We start from the raw sequence: 15690 nt of genomic DNA, 5'->3' as shown, positions 1-15690 counted from the left end.
CCCTCGGCACCGGCTGCGCTGCAGGTGCGCGGCTGCAGCAGGATTTGTGTAGGAAGAAGGCACCGGCAACGTGGCCCGGGGACTGTGTGGGTCCCATGGCCGTGCCCCCCAGCAAATAACAAGCTCTCTCTAAGGATGCTCTGATTCTGGACGCTGTCAAGGAGCTCAGGCTAGGAAAAGATTTGGAAAAGCCACATTTATAAAGAGCTATTCCAGCGCCAGAACCTACGTCTAAACAGAGAGCCAGTCTAATTAGCTGTTCTGTATCCTCAGTGCCAACATCTCAGCGTAAAGAGATGTGCCTCTGTTTAGCAGCTATTCTGTAGAAGTGTAAACAGCCCATTTGTGTTCTCTGAGAGATCTGGCTGTGAATAGATACAGAAGGGGCAACGCCTGTGCCGTAGGCGGTTCCTAAAAGGCAAAGAAAGCCTGTTTCTCTCTCTACGGATCCTATGATTTTTTTCTTAGGTGAAGGAGTTCAGGCTGGGAAAAGACTGTGGAAAGATTTCTTTAGAAAGCGCTATTCAGGCCTCAAAAGCCCCGTCTCTCCAGACAGCGCGTGGAAGGCGCCCGCCTGCCGTACGGCTGCACTGCGCATGCGCAGACACCCCCCACCCCCCGGAACTCGCTCCCATTGCTGGGATCGCCACGGCGCCCTCCCATTGGTCGGGTCCCTGCGCGCCCTCCAATTGGTCGGATCGTCTCAGCGGGGGTGGGGCACAGCGGGGATTGACGGCAGCGACGGACCAGTGGAGCGGGGCTGCCCAAGGAGGAAGGGGCGGGCGGTGGGGCGGCGGCGGCCAATGGGTGCCCGTCGTGGCCGGGCCGGGGCGCTCCGGAAGCTGAGGGGGCCGGGGGAGAACGGCGGCCACCTGGAAATGAATGCGGGGCGGTCTGGGGGGAAAGCGTGGCTCGGCGGACGGGTGGTGGGTCGGGCCGGGCCCGCGGGGCTCCCGCGAGCACGTGGTGAGGCAGCTGGAGCGCGTCAAGGTGAGTGGGCGGCCCCGAGGGGTGGTGGGGTGGGGCGGGAGGGCCCTGAGTGGGGCTGGGGGCACGGGGGGCCTGAGGGGGGGCCTTGGCGGGTGTGAGGGGGGTGGCTGGGCCCGGCTCCCCGCGGGGTGCCTATGTCCTGGGGGGTTTGGGGTGCTGTGGGGTGGCTGCGCTCCCTCAGTGTTGGCCAGGGGGGCTGCAGAGGGGCTGAGGCAGCAGAGGGGGGAGCTGGTTTGGGGCCTGCCAGGGAGAGCGGGACTCCTGCTGGCGGGGCTGGCAAAGGGGCTGGCGGGGCTGGTTTGGGGGCTGAGAAAGAGAGGGAGTTGTGTGGCTTTGGGCTGAGGAAGAGGGCTCGAGATGAAATCCGCGCCAGGCCCCTTCTCTCTGCGGGGAGGGTCCGTCCTGGCCCTGCTGCCGAGGGCAGAGGTGGGGTGGGGGTCCCCCAGCTCGTCCCCCTTGGCTGGGACGATCGTCAGCCAGACCGCGTCCTCCATCACGGCCTCCCTGCGCTTCGATGGGGCCCTCAGTGTCAACCTGGCGGAGTTCCAGACCAAGCTGGTGCCATACCCTCACACCCACGTCCCACTGGCTGCCTACGCCCCCGTCATCTCGGCCAAGAAGGCTTATCATGAGCAGCTGTTGGTGGCCGAGATCACCAACGCCTGCTTGGAGCCGGCCAACCAGGTGGTGAAGTGTGACCCGCGGCACGGCAAGTACATGGCGTGCTGCCCGCTATACCGCGGGGACGTGGTGCCCAAGGATGTCAAGGCCGCCATCGCCACCATCAAAAGCAAGCGTAGCATCCAGTTTGTGGACTGGTGCCCCACAGGTTTCAAGGTGGGCATCAACTACCAGCCGCCCACGGTGGTGCCCGGGGGGCACCTGGCCAAGGTGCAGCACGCTGTGTGTGTGCTGAGCAACACCACGGGCATTGCCGAGGCCTGGGCCCTCCTGGACCACAACTTTGACGTGATGTATGCCAAGCGGGTGTTCGTGCACTGGTACGTGGGGGAGGGCATGGAGGAGGGGGAGCTCTCAGAGGCCCGGGAGGACATGGCTGCCCTGGAGAAGGATTATGAGGAGGTGGGGGTGGATTCAGTGGAAGGGGAGAGAGAGGAGGAAGGGGAGGAATACTAAATGCTGGGTTCCTTCTGTCGCTGTAGCACGTCCACAAAACGTCTGCTTCAAACACTTTGGCTTGCTTGTGTGCTGGGGGAGAGAATCCTCGTCAATTTGCCCCTTGGATATTTTACTGCCGCGTTTCCCTTATTAAATGGCTCCTGGTTTTCCTCCCAGCAGATGCAGACTAAAACCGTGTCTCAACAGCGGATTTGGTTCACAGAAATATTTGTTATTTTTTGGTGGTAGAAACGGGGCGGCCGCGCCGCTTCGTTTCTTCGGAATTCCACATTTTGGATAGATTTTTGGGGAGGAAAGCGCTTTCTGCTTAAAATAGAGAAATAATACAGTTTTTCTTTCAAGGTCTGGTTCTCCCAGTCGAACTAAAGTGGTTTTTTTCGACCGTTTAGTTTTCAGAGTCCACCCGGGTGGGGTTGGGCTGGTAAAACGCGGTACCTCTGTCACAAAGAACTCTTAATTCTTTTGCCGCCCGCAGCTGTTTCAAGCTATTTTTCATCTGATTTACAGGCCCTTTGCAGCACAAAGAAGAGGCACCGCGTCATGCCCAAGGAAAATCCAAAGCCAGGGAGTCAAGAAGAGGAGCGCAACAGCGACGGCAGCTCCTCCATGGATCCCGGTCCTTTCTGGTGCTGGGACGGCAGTGCCGGAGACCCGGGTTTTTTCCCCTGCGGCGAGTGTGGAAGGTCAGCTCTTCATTTTTCTTCTAAATCCCGGCTGTTTTGAGGCTCGAAAATGACCCGGGGGGGCAGAGGGGGAGGGCCGCTTGAGGATTCCCCTTGCCCTGGGGCCGCTTGGCGGTTTTATTTGGCTTTCAACCCCAAAAAATCAGTGTTTTCAGAGTTGGGGAGGCCCTCCACCGAGCCCTGAGGTTCAGACCGGCCCCTCCTTGCGCAAGAATCACAGCGTTTCTCCATTTTGACCAAAAAACCCTCGAGTTTCGTAGGGATTTGCAGCCTGAGGCTTCCCCACTCCACTCACTCACGCCAAGCAAAATGCCTCGAGTTTCAATTCAACCTCGTTTTAAGCGATCGCACAATTAATTCTACTATTTTAATCCCCCACGATCTGCCTTGTTGAGCCACCAACGTCCAAAATTCCGTCACACTATGCGCAAAGCATAAGAATTCCCAAAAAAAAAAAAAAAGACTTAAAAATCCCTGTCTTTTCTAACTTTCAGGGTGTTTGAGAAGATCCAGGGGCGAAACGCCCACATAAAACTCCATCGCCCACAAGATGTTTAAAAGGTCCCCGGGAGCGTTTTTAAAGGGTGGCGAAGCCACAAACCCCCCGCATTCCGCTGACCTCCTCCCGTAACACCCGGGAACTGACACCAAACCAACCACGAGGCCAGTTTTTACCGTTTCTCTTAAAAAACCCCACCTTTTTCTCCGCATCTGGGCAGCGGCTGGGCTTTGAGGATTCGAGAACACGCTGTCGCCCCCGCTCTAAAAAGAGAGGGAATAGGGGAAATCGCCCCAAAACGTTCATCATATCTAACAACGTTTTTCCCTGATGGTCGTGTGCAGCGTTTAAGATGTGGACTGCAGCACCCTTTTGATAGAGATAAGGTTAGTTTTCACGTGTGGTTTTTTGTTTACTTATTAAATTTGGTTCGTCAGTTTTAAAGTTCTTGCCCCGCTCTCGCTCTTTGCGCGATAATTCAATGATTTAAAACTCGTTCCGCTGGTTCCGGGGCAGCAGAATCGGGGTGGTTAAAGCTGTTGGGTGGCCATGAGGTGTCTCGATCATATGTAAAGCACCTGTTGCGTGTTTATTTTATTATTTGGTGCTTATTTGCATAAATTAACGTGGCGGTTGGGAGGGAGCATGGAGGGTTCGATTAGTTGAAGGAAGGAAATGGGAAGAAAGGTGTCTTGTCTCTACTGACAGTATAAAAAAAGGGTGATTTTTTTTGTTTCCGGGCCACCAAATTCATGAATGACTTTGTTTAATTTTTGTAGAATATTCACGTCCAGTAGAAAAAAAAATCTATAGTTTGGTTCCGTTTTTCTCTTGAAAGGCCCAATGCTCAGGTCTGGGCCTCCAGAAACTCCTTTCCCCAAAGCAGAAGGTGGGTGGGAACGTTCTCCTTTGGCTTCTCAAGGCTTGGATTTTTAAAAATAGACCTCAGAGTAACGTTTTTCTCTAGCCCTTAACGATTCCAAAGGGAAACCGGCTGCCTCCCGAAATCGAAGACGGGCCTCCCAGTGAGGCCAGAGTCAGCGGCAGCCCTGCCAGCTGGGAGGACTGGGAGTTTTTAACCAAAAAAACCTGGGGGCTGTTTCCTTCTCAAAAAAGAAAAGGAGGTGGGAAGTTGCAGCGCTGAGTGATTTTCTAATTCCATAGAAAGGGATGAGTTTTGAGCAGTTTGGCTCCGGAGGCAGGGTGAGAGAGCGAGTGCCAGGAGGCAGCTGCGTGTTCACGCCTCCTCGCTGCCAAAGAGATGCCGAAACCACAGGAATTTGGCAAAATAGTTGGCGTCCCAAGTCCCCGCCACAGGTCTGGATTTAAACCCCCGTCGACCCCCGGAATGGCTGGGCATGGAGATTCCTGCTCCGCGCCTCATTGCTGTTCCTGATTGATTCTAAAATATGCAAGTTTTGGTGCAAGAAGAGCGTTTGGTCCAGGTTCTCCGGCGCCAGGACGGCTCGCCGATGCTCCAGGCCGCTCTGGCTGGCGGCGAAGGCCTGCTTGGGCGAGACTGCGGTGGCTGGGATGGGCAGATCCTGCCGGCTCAGCCGCCCCCGCCATTCCCCCTCCGCCCACCTCTTCTCTCCCCGGCTCTCCATCCCCCGGCCCCCACGGGGGAGGAGCAGGCGAGGGGGGCATGTGGGGGTTACGCGGAGTTCCCCCAAAAGAGGCGGCTCACGGCCCCAAAATGTCTGGAAGTTGGGCGGGGGGTGTGGTGGTTAAAAAACCGTTCAAACCTGCACAAAAGACGGCATGCTGGGATCCAGGCCCTCAACGTGCCGCATTCATCCCTGCGGTGTTTGTTCTTCTTTTTGGAGATGTACTGAGTATTTTGGGGTTGAGTAAGTGAGTATTTATTTTAGAAATGAGAAAGCCTGCAGGGTAAGACTATGGAGTAGAGAAATTTCAGACAATATATTAACAACAAGAACTTTTAAAATTAATCCTGTGTCTTTTTTTCTGCTTTTTTCTAGCAAAATGTTTTGAAATGTGATAGGCTTGTTTTACCGTCAGAAGACTTACAAAATTGAAACAAATGCATTCACCACCTCTGTCAAAACCTTAACTGCTTCTCTCTGTTCATGTGTCATATGCCATCAATTAACCTCAGGTGCTTGAGCTAATTAGAAGAAGGTAGCATTATTCTTTCTTTAGATGCATTGAAATACACACAAAGAATGCGAAAAGGTTCACGTCAAGCAGACTGTTAAAAGTGGTGGTTGTTGTTGTTGTAGTTTTACATTTGGGCTACGTCGCCTACTAACCGCTAAAGGAACATTCAAAACTTCACGTCATGAAAATTGTCCATAGTGACTCAGAGCAGTAGTTCAGATTGCCAGTGAATGTTGCTGTGATGATCGTATTCTCAGCTGTGTGTTACCTAAAGCCAGACCTTATCTGCAGTAGTGACAATTGGGAAAAAACTTTTTTCTTTTTTTTTCCCCCCTGCGTAGGGAACACCAATTGAAGGAAGTAACCTCAGAGTGCCAGGATATGTGTCAGGGAAGGGATTCCACTCTGGAGAGGGCAGCGGCATCCTGTCAACAGCAGCTGCCAGAGTTAGAGCTCGCTTTGCAGGCGAGTGTCTGCACTTCAGAGCTCGACCCACCGCTTGCTTTGTTTTCCACCGGCACACTTACGGTCACGTTAGCCTGTGAGGGAGGTGCCAGAAGAGCGGGAAGGAGTGAAAGTCCCACTGGGGTCTCATCGCTTCTCAAATGTCATTCCCCTGCAGTGACTCCCGAGGGAGTGGCTCCCCCGCAAAGGATCCTCCTTCCCCCGGAGAAGACTTGCATGGACTGGCAGAAAGACAGGGAGCTGGAGCGGCACTCCACAGCCTGGGCAATACGTGCTTCCTCACCTGCGCGCTGCAGTGCCTGACGTACACCCCGCTCTGGCCAACCACCTGCTCTCTCGTGAGCACAGCCCACAGCGTGAGTACTTTTGGGACCATCTCCTTGCAAATCTCTTGGGCACTTCCCAAGGCTTCCCAGTCTCTGGGATTTGATTTGGGAGAAAAGCAGCCCTTCTTTGGAAAGCCCCGAAGCGGGTGTTCTTTGAACACTCAAGCCTAGAAACCGCTTCTCCCATCTTCAGGGTGGGTTCATCTCCAGAAAGGCGCCTCTTTCTCGCCACGGGTCTCGTTCCCTATTTCTGCAAGTTAAACTCTTTTTGCGTATTGCACAGAAACCTTCTGTCAGTTCAGCGTCCCTCTGAAGAAGGTCTTCTATGCATTAAAATGTCCCGGGCTTGTTGGGACATTGGCAGCTCGCGAGAAGAGCAGTGGAGACTGTTCTTCTAACTTCAAGATCTCCATGAGGTTTCCCGTTGCTATGGACATTTTGCTGCCCTGAGAAGCTTGTTTCCCTCCTACCCTCCCTCCCTCCCTCCGTCCCTCCCTCTTCAGGTCGTCAGCAAGGTTTCTGCATGATGTGCATAATGGCGGGGCACGTGAAGCGGGTCCTGCCTTCCTCAGCCAGTGCCATCCAGCCTCGGTCTGTGGTCAGTGTCCCCAGACGTAAGGCATTTCAGGTGCAGAGAGAGGGTGTGGATGGAGGCTGAGGGCGTGGGATCTGCGGCCAAAGCAGCTTCCCCTGCTTCCCGCTCTCCCTCGGCACCGGCTGCGCTGCAGGTGCGCGGCTGCAGCAAGATTTGTGTTGGAAGAAGGCACCGGCAACATGGCCCGGGGACTGTGGGGGCCCGTGGCCGTGCCCTCCAGCAGGCTGGTGCCACCTGCAGTGGGGACAGGGAGAGGCAGCAGGAGAAGGGGCAGAAAGCAGCACGCAGAGATTGTGTTGTGGAAATGGGTTATTTTCCTCTCTGGGGAAGGGAGGGTTGCTGGAGCTCCGCTAGTGGCGCTGATGGCGTGGCCTCTTGCAGGGCTGGGGAGAGTCCGGAGGGCTGAGGGCCTTCCTCTTTTGGGGGCGCCGGGGCCCCCCGGGCAAGTGGTTCCTGCTCCAGCTGGGAGTGGAGGGGCTGCGGCTGCCGCCCTGGGCAGAGGGACCTGCCACCGTCGCCTCCCCTGGCTCCTCCTGACAGTGCCCCTGCTCTGCAGGGATGGGGGCAGATGGGGGGCAGCCGGGAGCCCTGTGCAGAGTGGCTTGTGATATGCTGGGGTGCTCCTCCACGCCGGAGTCCGCAGGGCTGCTGGAGGAGGCCAGCTGTGGGGCAGGAGTCTCCTCTGGGGAGCTGCTGGAGCTGGTGGGGCTGGGGCTGGTGGGGCTGGGGCTGTCCGCATGGCCGTTCTCCTCCTCCTCCCCAGCAGCAAGGGTGCGCAGCATCCTTCGGGCCTCCTTGCTGCACTGCTGCACGATGACATCGATGAGGCCATGGACCAGTGGCGCCGCATGTTCCTGCAGGCCAGCCTGAATCTGCTGGACCATGGCCTCCTCCTCCAGCCCGCAGAAGCACAGGGCCTGCAGGATCTGGCTTTCTGCTCCTGTTGCCAGCCACCACTGTTCCCGAAATACTGCCTCCAGCTCCCGGCGCAGACAGGGCAGCACGGGGTCAAGGAGATGCTTATTTCTCTGGGAAGGAGGCAGGAGGCCACCCACTGTAGCCCTGGGCGAAGTATGGGCGATGATCCAAGCACTCGGGATACTTCACAACCTGCAGAGAGACCAAGAGGGCTGAGAAACGATCCCCGGATTTTCCCTAAAGCAACATGTATGGCTTGGGCGGCAGGAAACTGTTCTCGGCCAAAGCAGCTCCATCACAGCAGAGTACATGCTTGTCTTCCCACGGGAACTCTCCTCTCTCCAGGAGGGAACACACAAAACTCAACAGGAAAAGCTTGAGAAAGAGTGCACTGCTTTCCAGGAAGAGAAAGCTGCGCTCCAAGTACGCACCTTTCTGATCTTCCTGCAGGTGAAACGTCCAAACCTTTTCCGGCACAGTGTGAGAACCTTGGGCACACGATGGAATGTGAACCTCTTGGAGGTGGCAACCATCTCGTAACACCTTGAAAACAAGCACAGAGACACATGCCGGAAGGCGCCCGTGAAACGCACCCTTTTTTCCCCCCAGAAAGCCAGACAACCTTTCACGTCTCACACATCCTTACGCTATTTTAAGATTATTCAGTGCCACCATACCATATTTTAAAAAAGGCGTGTCTCATTATTGTGCGTGCAACCTACGGGAACAGCTAACTCATGCTCCATCGCATGCAAAACCTTAAGACAGGATCTAGTATTAACATGTCCTTAGTGATCGTCTTACTGGCTGCATTTAAAGCAGTTTGTGCCATCCAGCTGCTCAGGTCTCACAAAGTCCTCCGGAGCTGCGGTGACAGATGCGGCTGCCTGGAGGAGAGAGAAAGGAGAGCACTGAGCTGCGGGAAACGCCCTCGCCCAAAGGCTTACGCAGAATCTCCGGTAGCTGACGCTGAGGAGACCCACCGTGAACCCGCAAGCAGCATCCAGAAGGAGGCAGAAAGAGGGCAGTACTATGCTGAGCGTTTCCCTCCATTCCCAGGGATTCGCGGGGCCATCCAGAGCTACCTCCCGGTGGCACCGCTCAGTCCAGCTATCTATGGGGAGCACGGTCACCCGTGGTGAAAACATTCTACATTCTAGGACTTTTGACCAATGAGGTACTTTTTCACCTGCTTGTTGGAGTGCTTCTATGAACTGCTTCTCTTTGTTCCGTTCCCGCACCTTGTGCGGCACAGGGTCACGTGGCTGACAGGGCACCCGGCAGTCACGTTGCCTTCTGCCTGGCCAGCCTGCAGATGCCGCCTGTGCACCTGCCCACCTTTGCTGGCTGGGCTGGCTTTTGCGGAGCAGCTGCTGTCCTCTGGAGAGCCCTCCGTGCCCAGCGCCACGTCCTGCAGAGAGAGCTGTGAAAAGGTCCTGCCCTTTCCTCCTGCTCTGAAAGGAGCAGAACAGTGAGGAAACCCCAGAAGCTCTGTGAGGGGACAGCTAAGGACGTCCCAAAGGTTATCCTAGAGCGCTGCAAGGGCAGAAGGGCCAAAGGCGGACAGATGGGATGGACCTAGGTGGGCTGCTTTGAGAGGGCGCAGCGTCACGGCTCTGAAGGAAGCTGCAATGTGGGAGGGATGGTGACAGTGCTGGTAGAGGCTGCCCAGAGAGGTGGTGGAGTCTCCTTCTCTGGAGATCTTCCAAACCCGCCTGGACACAATGCTGTGCAACCTCCTGCAGGTGAACCTACGTTTTGTCAGGGAGGTTGGACTAGAGATGATCTCTAGCGGCCCCTTCCAACCCCTACCATTCTGTGATAGCGTGGGTCAGCTTCAGCAAAACGCTTTGCATGCTCTCCCTCAATACTCTTTTAGCCAAGGTAGGGTATTACAGCCTGGATGGGCAGAGAAAGAGATGGGTGAAACAGCAGTTGCATGATCAGGCTGAGGGAGCAGTGGCGAAGGGCTCATCCCCTACCTTGAGGCCACTGGGACATACTGGGGCGTTGGGGGGCTGCAGAGGGGACTCTGCTGGGCTCTGTGCAGTTTAACACCTGCACGCGTGACCCGGAGGAGGCAACTCTCCCGGCATTTGTCGATGGCACTAAATGGGGAGGACCGTTCCTATGTCTTAGGGATGCCACTGAGGGGAAACCTGACAGGTGGGGTGACTGTCCTGTCAGGAGCTTCATGAGGTACAAGAAGGACAAAGGCCAGACGCTGCAGCTGGCCCAGCCTGGCAGCCTGCAGTCGCAGGGCCTGTGGACTTCCTGGCTGGGGAGTAGCTCTGCAGAGAAGGCCCTGGTGGTGCTGGGGGACAGAAGGCCAACCATGGTCCCACCATGCAAAGTGGTAGCAAAGTCGGCCAGCAGTGTCCTGGAGCACAGGAAGAGGAGCCTTGCCAAAAGAGTGAGGCGCACAATTGTCTCCCCCGGCTCAGCACTCGTTAGACCACTGTCACATCCCACTCCCAGTAAAGAGAGGGGTAAGTGACTTCAGATTCGTAAATTCTCAACGGTGCGGACTAAGGTGAGATAGATCTCAAGGTCCATATAGAAACGTTTATTAGCTTACCAAAATGGTTAGTATAGGTCTTAACAAGTCCACGATAATTGGTTAGGTATACAACAAATTATGGCAAGTGGTGAGGTGTGCATTGTGTTACTTAACAACAGGTATAGGACAACTTATGGTAAAGGGTACTTAAGGTCCTCTGCTTCCTCCTCCAGGGACACCCTCATCTTCCCCACATGGCTCCAAGTGCCCGCTTGTTCACTCGTGCCCCCAAAATCAGGTTCCTTTCCGTAGCGGCCATGGAAAAGGTCCCTCAGGTGGCCCCCCGCTTCCAGGACCAGGCTGGGCTGATCTCAGAGCCATGGCCACCTGTAAAACCCTTCTTCCCCATTCCAGCTGTGAGCAATTAAAAAAGTCGACGCTCTTCTGACACGTCTCTCCTATGTTTTTATTCAACTCTTCCCTAATGATTCCAAAGAGGGTCTCCCCAGCCCAGGGAGCATTTCTTCAGTGCCGGGGTGGTGTTGAGCTGGTCCCCTCGGCCATTGGTTGGGCCAAACTCAGAGGTATTTGGGGTATTCCAGCACTGTCCAGGATTCCTCAGGACTCCACCTCACTTTTTTTTTCTTTTATGGTCTCAGTGGTGGCTGTCCGAGCCCCTCGGTGGGCTCCTCGCCCAGGCTGGCCTCAGAGCTTGCCGAGACGGGTGTTACGAAGGTCGAGGCTTCGCTTCCTGGCTTGGCCTTCACCTTCTTCATCACTGCGCGTTCCGCAAAGATTTTCACCACTGTTTCTCCTCCTGCTCCTTCTCCTCCTGCTCCTTCTTTTTCTGCTTGTCCTCCTTCTTCTCCTCCTTGTCTTCCTCTTCCTTGTCCTCCTCCAGAGCTCAGGGTTTTCGCTGCCTGCTCTGGGTTCTTCTTTGCTGCTCTGCCTTTGGACACGCGTTTGCCCTTTTGTTGGCCAGTCACAGCCTGCTCTTTGGCAGAGTCGTCCCCTGTCGTCACCGACTGCTGCCTGGAAGGACACAAGGAGAGAGGTCTACCTGAGCACACGATGGCTTTGGGGTCGCATCCTGCTTCTCCCGTCACGAGCCACGTGTCTCTTGGCACAGCCACCGGCAGCTCAGGTGAGGAAACCCTCTGAGCTGGCACCCTCGGCTGACACACGGCTGCCCCCATGTGCCCAGGCCACGCTGGGGTTCTCCTGAAGGTCTGCACAAGACCCATCCCAGTGAAATTGGGGGTCCCAGCAGCCCCCATACCACCCCTCTGGGCGCTGCCCTCACCGCTGTTGGGTGGTGATGAACGATGAGCGTTCGGGACTGGGGAACGGGCTCTTGCTGGCTTGGAAAACCATAGAATCACAGAATGGTTTGGGATGGAGGAGACCTTTAAAGGTCCATCAAGCCCAACCGTCCCCTTCCCCCTTCAATGAACAGGGAGATCTTCAACCAGACCAGGATGCTCCAAGGCCCATCCAACCCGACCTTGAACCCTTCCCATCATAGACTCATGGAATGGTTTGAGGTTGGAAGGGACCTTTGAAGGTCCATCTAGTCCAATCCCCGCCACTGGCCAGGAGACCTTCTGCTAGATGAGGTTGGTCCCAACCCCGTCCAACCTGGCCTTGAACTCTTCCAAGTGAACTCTTCCTTGAACTCTGCCCAATGTCTGTGCCTTATCAACAGCCCTCCCTGTAGCGAGGTTGGCCTGGCTGATGTCAGAGAGAGTGGAGAGAAAGCAGAGCAGAAGTGCCGGCAGCTGGGCAGGGAGAGGGTGTGGATGGAGGCTGAGGGCGTGGGATCTGCGGCCAAAGCAGCTTCCCCTGCTGCCCGCTCTCCCTCGGCACCGGCTGCGCTGCAGGTGCGCGGCTGCAGCAGGATTTGTGTAGGAAGAAGGCACCGGCAACGTGGCCCGGGGACTGTGTGGGTCCCATGGCCGTGCCCCCCAGCAAATAACAAGCTCTCTCTAAGGATGCTCTGATTCTGGACGCTGTCAAGGAGCTCAGGCTAGGAAAAGATTTGGAAAAGCCGCATTTATAAAGAGCTCTTCCAGCGTCAGAACCTACGTCTAAACAGAGAGCCAGTCTAATTAGCTGTTCTGTATCCTCAGTGCCAACATCTCAGCGTAAAGAGATGTGCCTCTGTTTAGCAGCTATTCTGTAGAAGTGTAAACAGCCCATTTGTGTTCTCTGAGAGATCTGGCTGTGAATAGATACAGAAGGGGCAACGCCTGTGCCGTAGGCGGTTCCTAAAAGGCAAAGAAAGCCTGTTTCTCTCTCTACGGATCCTATGATTTTTTTCTTAGGTGAAGGAGTTCAGGCTGGGAAAAGACTGTGGAAAGATTTCTTTAGAAAGCGCTATTCAGGCCTCAAAATCCCCGTCTCTCCAGACAGCGCGTGGAAGGCGCCCGCCTGCCGTACGGCTGCACTGCGCATGCGCAGACACCCCCCACCCCCCGGAACTCGCTCCCATTGCTGGGATCGCCACGGCGCCCTCCCATTGGTCGGGTCCCTGCGCGCCCTCCAATTGGTCGGATCGTCTCAGCGGGGGTGGGGCACAGCGGGGATTGACGGCAGCGACGGACCAGTGGAGCGGGGCTGCCCAAGGAAGAAGGGGCGGGCGGTGGGGCGGCGGCGGCCAATGGGTGCCCGCCGTGGCCGGGCCGGGGCGCTCCGGAAGCTGAGGGGGCCGGGGGAGAACGGCGGCCGCCTGGAAATGAATGCGGGGCGGTCTGGGGGGAAAGCGTGGCTCGGCGGACGGGTGGTGGGTCGGGCCGGGCCCGCGGGGCTCCCGCGAGCACGTGGTGAGGCAGCTGGAGCGCGTCAAGGTGAGTGGGCGGCCCCGAGGGGTGCTGGGGTGGGGTGGGGCGGGAGGGCCCTGAGTGGGGCTGGGGGCACGGGGGGCCTGAGGGGGGGCCTTGGCGGGTGTGAGGGGGGTGGCTGGGCCCGGCTCCCCGCAGGGTGCCTATGTCCTGGGGGGTTTGGGGTGCTGTGGGGTGGCTGCGCTCCCTCAGTGTTGGCCAGGGGGGCTGCAGAGGGGCTGAGGCAGCAGAGGGGGGAGCTGGTTTGGGGCCTGCCAGGGAGAGCGGGACTCCTGCTGGCGGGGCTGGCAAAGGGGCTGGCGGGGCTGGTTTTGGGGCTGAGAAAGAGAGGGAGTTGTGTGGCTTTGGGCTGAGGAAGAGGGCTCGAGATGAAATCCGCGCCAGGCCCCTTCTCTCTGCGGGGAGGGTCCGTCCTGGCCCCGCTGCCGAGGGCAGAGGTGGGGTGGGGGTCCCCCAGCTCGTCCCCCTTGGCTGGGACGATCGTCAGCCAGACCGCGTCCTCCATCACGGCCTTCCTGCGCTTCGATGGGGCCCTCAGTGTCAACCTGGCGGAGTTCCAGACCAAGCTGGGGCCATACCCTCACACCCACGTCCCACTGGCTGCCTACGCCCCCGTCATCTCGGCCAAGAAGGCTTATCATGAGCAGCTGTTGGTGGCCGAGATCACCAACGCCTGCTTGGAGCCGGCCAACCAGGTGGTGAAGTGTGACCCGCGGCACGGCAAGTACATGGCGTGCTGCCCGCTATACCGCGGGGACGTGGTGCCCAAGGATGTCAAGGCCGCCATCGCCACCATCAAAAGCAAGCGTAGCATCCAGTTTGTGGACTGGTGCCCCACAGGTTTCAAGGTGGGCATCAACTACCAGCCGCCCACGGTGGTGCCCGGGGGGCACCTGGCCAAGGTGCAGCGCGCTGTGTGTGTGCTGAGCAACACCACGGGCATTGCCGAGGCCTGGGCCCTCCTGGACCACAACTTTGACGTGATGTATGCCAAGCGGGTGTTCGTGCACTGGTACGTGGGGGAGGGCATGGAGGAGGGGGAGCTCTCAGAGGCCCGGGAGGACATGGCTGCCCTGGAGAAGGATTATGAGGAGCTGGGGGTGGATTCAGTGGAAGGGGAGAGAGAGGAGGAAGGGGAGGAATACTAAATGCTGGGTTCCTTCTGTCGCTGTAGCACGTCCACAAAACGTCTGCTTCAAACACTTTGGCTTGCTTGTGTGCTGGGGGAGAGAATCCTCGTCAATTTGCCCCTTGGATATTTTACTGCCGCGTTTCCCTTATTAAATGGCTCCTGGTTTTCCTCCCAGCAGATGCAGACTAAAACCGTGTCTCAACAGCGGATTTGGTTCACAGAAATATTTGTTATTTTTTGGTGGTAGAAACGGGGCGGCCGCGCCGCTTCGTTTCTTCGGAATTCCACATTTTGGATAGATTTTTGGGGAGGAAAGCGCTTTCTGCTTAAAATAGAGAAATAATACAGTTTTTCTTTCAAGGTCTGGTTCTCCCAGTCGAACTAAAGTGGTTTTTTTCGACCGTTTAGTTTTCAGAGTCCACCCGGGTGGGGTTGGGCTGGTAAAACGCGGTACCTCTGTCACAAAGAACTCTAATTCTTTTGCCGCCCGCAGCTGTTTCAAGCTATTTTTCATCTGATTTACAGGCCCTTTGCAGCACAAAGAAGAGGCACCGCGTCATGCCCAAGGAAAATCCAAAGCCAGGGAGTCAAGAAGAGGAGCGCAACAGCGACGGCAGCTCCTCCATGGATCCCGGTCCTTTCTGGTGCTGGGACGGCAGTGCCGGAGACCCGGGTTTTTTCCCCTGCGGCGAGTGTGGAAGGTCAGCTCTTCATTTTTCTTCTAAATCCCGGCTGTTTTGAGGCTCGAAAATGACCCGGGGGGGGCAGAGGGGGAGGGCCGCTTGAGGATTCCCCTTGCCCTGGGGCCGCTTGGCGGTTTTATTTGGCTTTCAACCCCAAAAAATCAGTGTTTTCAGAGTTGGGGAGGCCCTCCACCGAGCCCTGAGGTTCAGACCGGCCCCTCCTTGCGCAAGAATCACAGCGTTTCTCCATTTTGACCAAAAAACCCTCGAGTTTCGTAGGGATTTGCAGCCTGAGGCTTCCCCACTCCACTCACTCACGCCAAGCAAAATGCCTCGAGTTTCAATTCAACCTCGTTTTAAGCGATCGCACAATTAATTCTACTATTTTAATCCCCCACGATCTGCCTTGTTGAGCCACCAACGTCCAAAATTCCGTCACATTATGCGCAAAGCATAAGAATTCCCAAAAAAAAAAAAAAAGACTTAAAAATCCCTGTCTTTTCTAACTTTCAGGGTGTTTGAGAAGATCCAGGGGCGAAACGCCCACATAAAACTCCATCGCCCACAAGATGTTTAAAAGGTCCCCGGGAGCGTTTTTAAAGGGTGGCGAAGCCACAAACCCCCCGCATTCCGCTGACCTCCTCCCGTAACACCCGGGAACTGACACCAAACCAACCACGAGGCCAGTTTTTACCGTTTCTCTTAAAAAACCCCACCTTTTTCTCCGCATCTGGGCAGCGGCTGGGCTTTGAGGATTCGAGAACACGCTGTCGCCCCCGCTCTAAAAAGAGAGGGAAT

General features: G+C 56.4%; 2 protein-coding genes across 2 annotated transcripts; both read left to right on the top strand.

Annotated features, from left to right (window-relative positions):
- The first annotated feature begins 803 nt into the window (after positions 1–803).
- Positions 804–2127, top strand: LOC128903962 (tubulin alpha chain-like). Its single transcript, XM_054187835.1, has 2 exons — positions 804–892; positions 1437–2127. Exons 1-2 carry the CDS (start codon positions 804–806, stop codon positions 2125–2127), a joined length of 780 nt encoding a protein of 259 aa, XP_054043810.1.
- A 10769-nt stretch (positions 2128–12896) lies between these two features.
- Positions 12897–14225, top strand: LOC128903968 (tubulin alpha chain-like). Its single transcript, XM_054187841.1, has 2 exons — positions 12897–12985; positions 13535–14225. The coding sequence occupies exons 1-2, from the start codon at positions 12897–12899 to the stop codon at positions 14223–14225; spliced, it is 780 nt and encodes a 259-aa protein (XP_054043816.1).
- Positions 14226–15690: the final 1465 nt, after the last annotated feature.

The sequence above is a fragment of the Rissa tridactyla genome, unplaced genomic scaffold (assembly GCF_028500815.1).
Source record: "Rissa tridactyla isolate bRisTri1 unplaced genomic scaffold, bRisTri1.patW.cur.20221130 scaffold_81, whole genome shotgun sequence".
NCBI classification, from domain to species: Eukaryota; Metazoa; Chordata; class Aves; order Charadriiformes; family Laridae; genus Rissa; species Rissa tridactyla.
This window is presented reverse-complemented; position numbering and strand designations above follow the sequence as displayed.

What these genes read in the sequence shown, in the direction of transcription:
- LOC128903962 (XM_054187835.1), top strand. Translation starts at nt 804, where the DNA reads ATGGGTGCCCGTCGTGGCCGGGCCGGGGCGCTCCGGAAGCTGAGGGGG. An exon ending in CTGGAAATGAATGCGGGGCG is followed by an intron (nt 893 to 1,436) that starts GTCTGGGGGGAA and finishes GGGGTCCCCCAG; the next exon opens with CTCGTCCCCCTTGGCTGGGA.
- LOC128903968 (XM_054187841.1), top strand. Translation starts at nt 12,897, where the DNA reads ATGGGTGCCCGCCGTGGCCGGGCCGGGGCGCTCCGGAAGCTGAGGGGG. An exon ending in CTGGAAATGAATGCGGGGCG is followed by an intron (nt 12,986 to 13,534) that starts GTCTGGGGGGAA and finishes GGGGTCCCCCAG; the next exon opens with CTCGTCCCCCTTGGCTGGGA.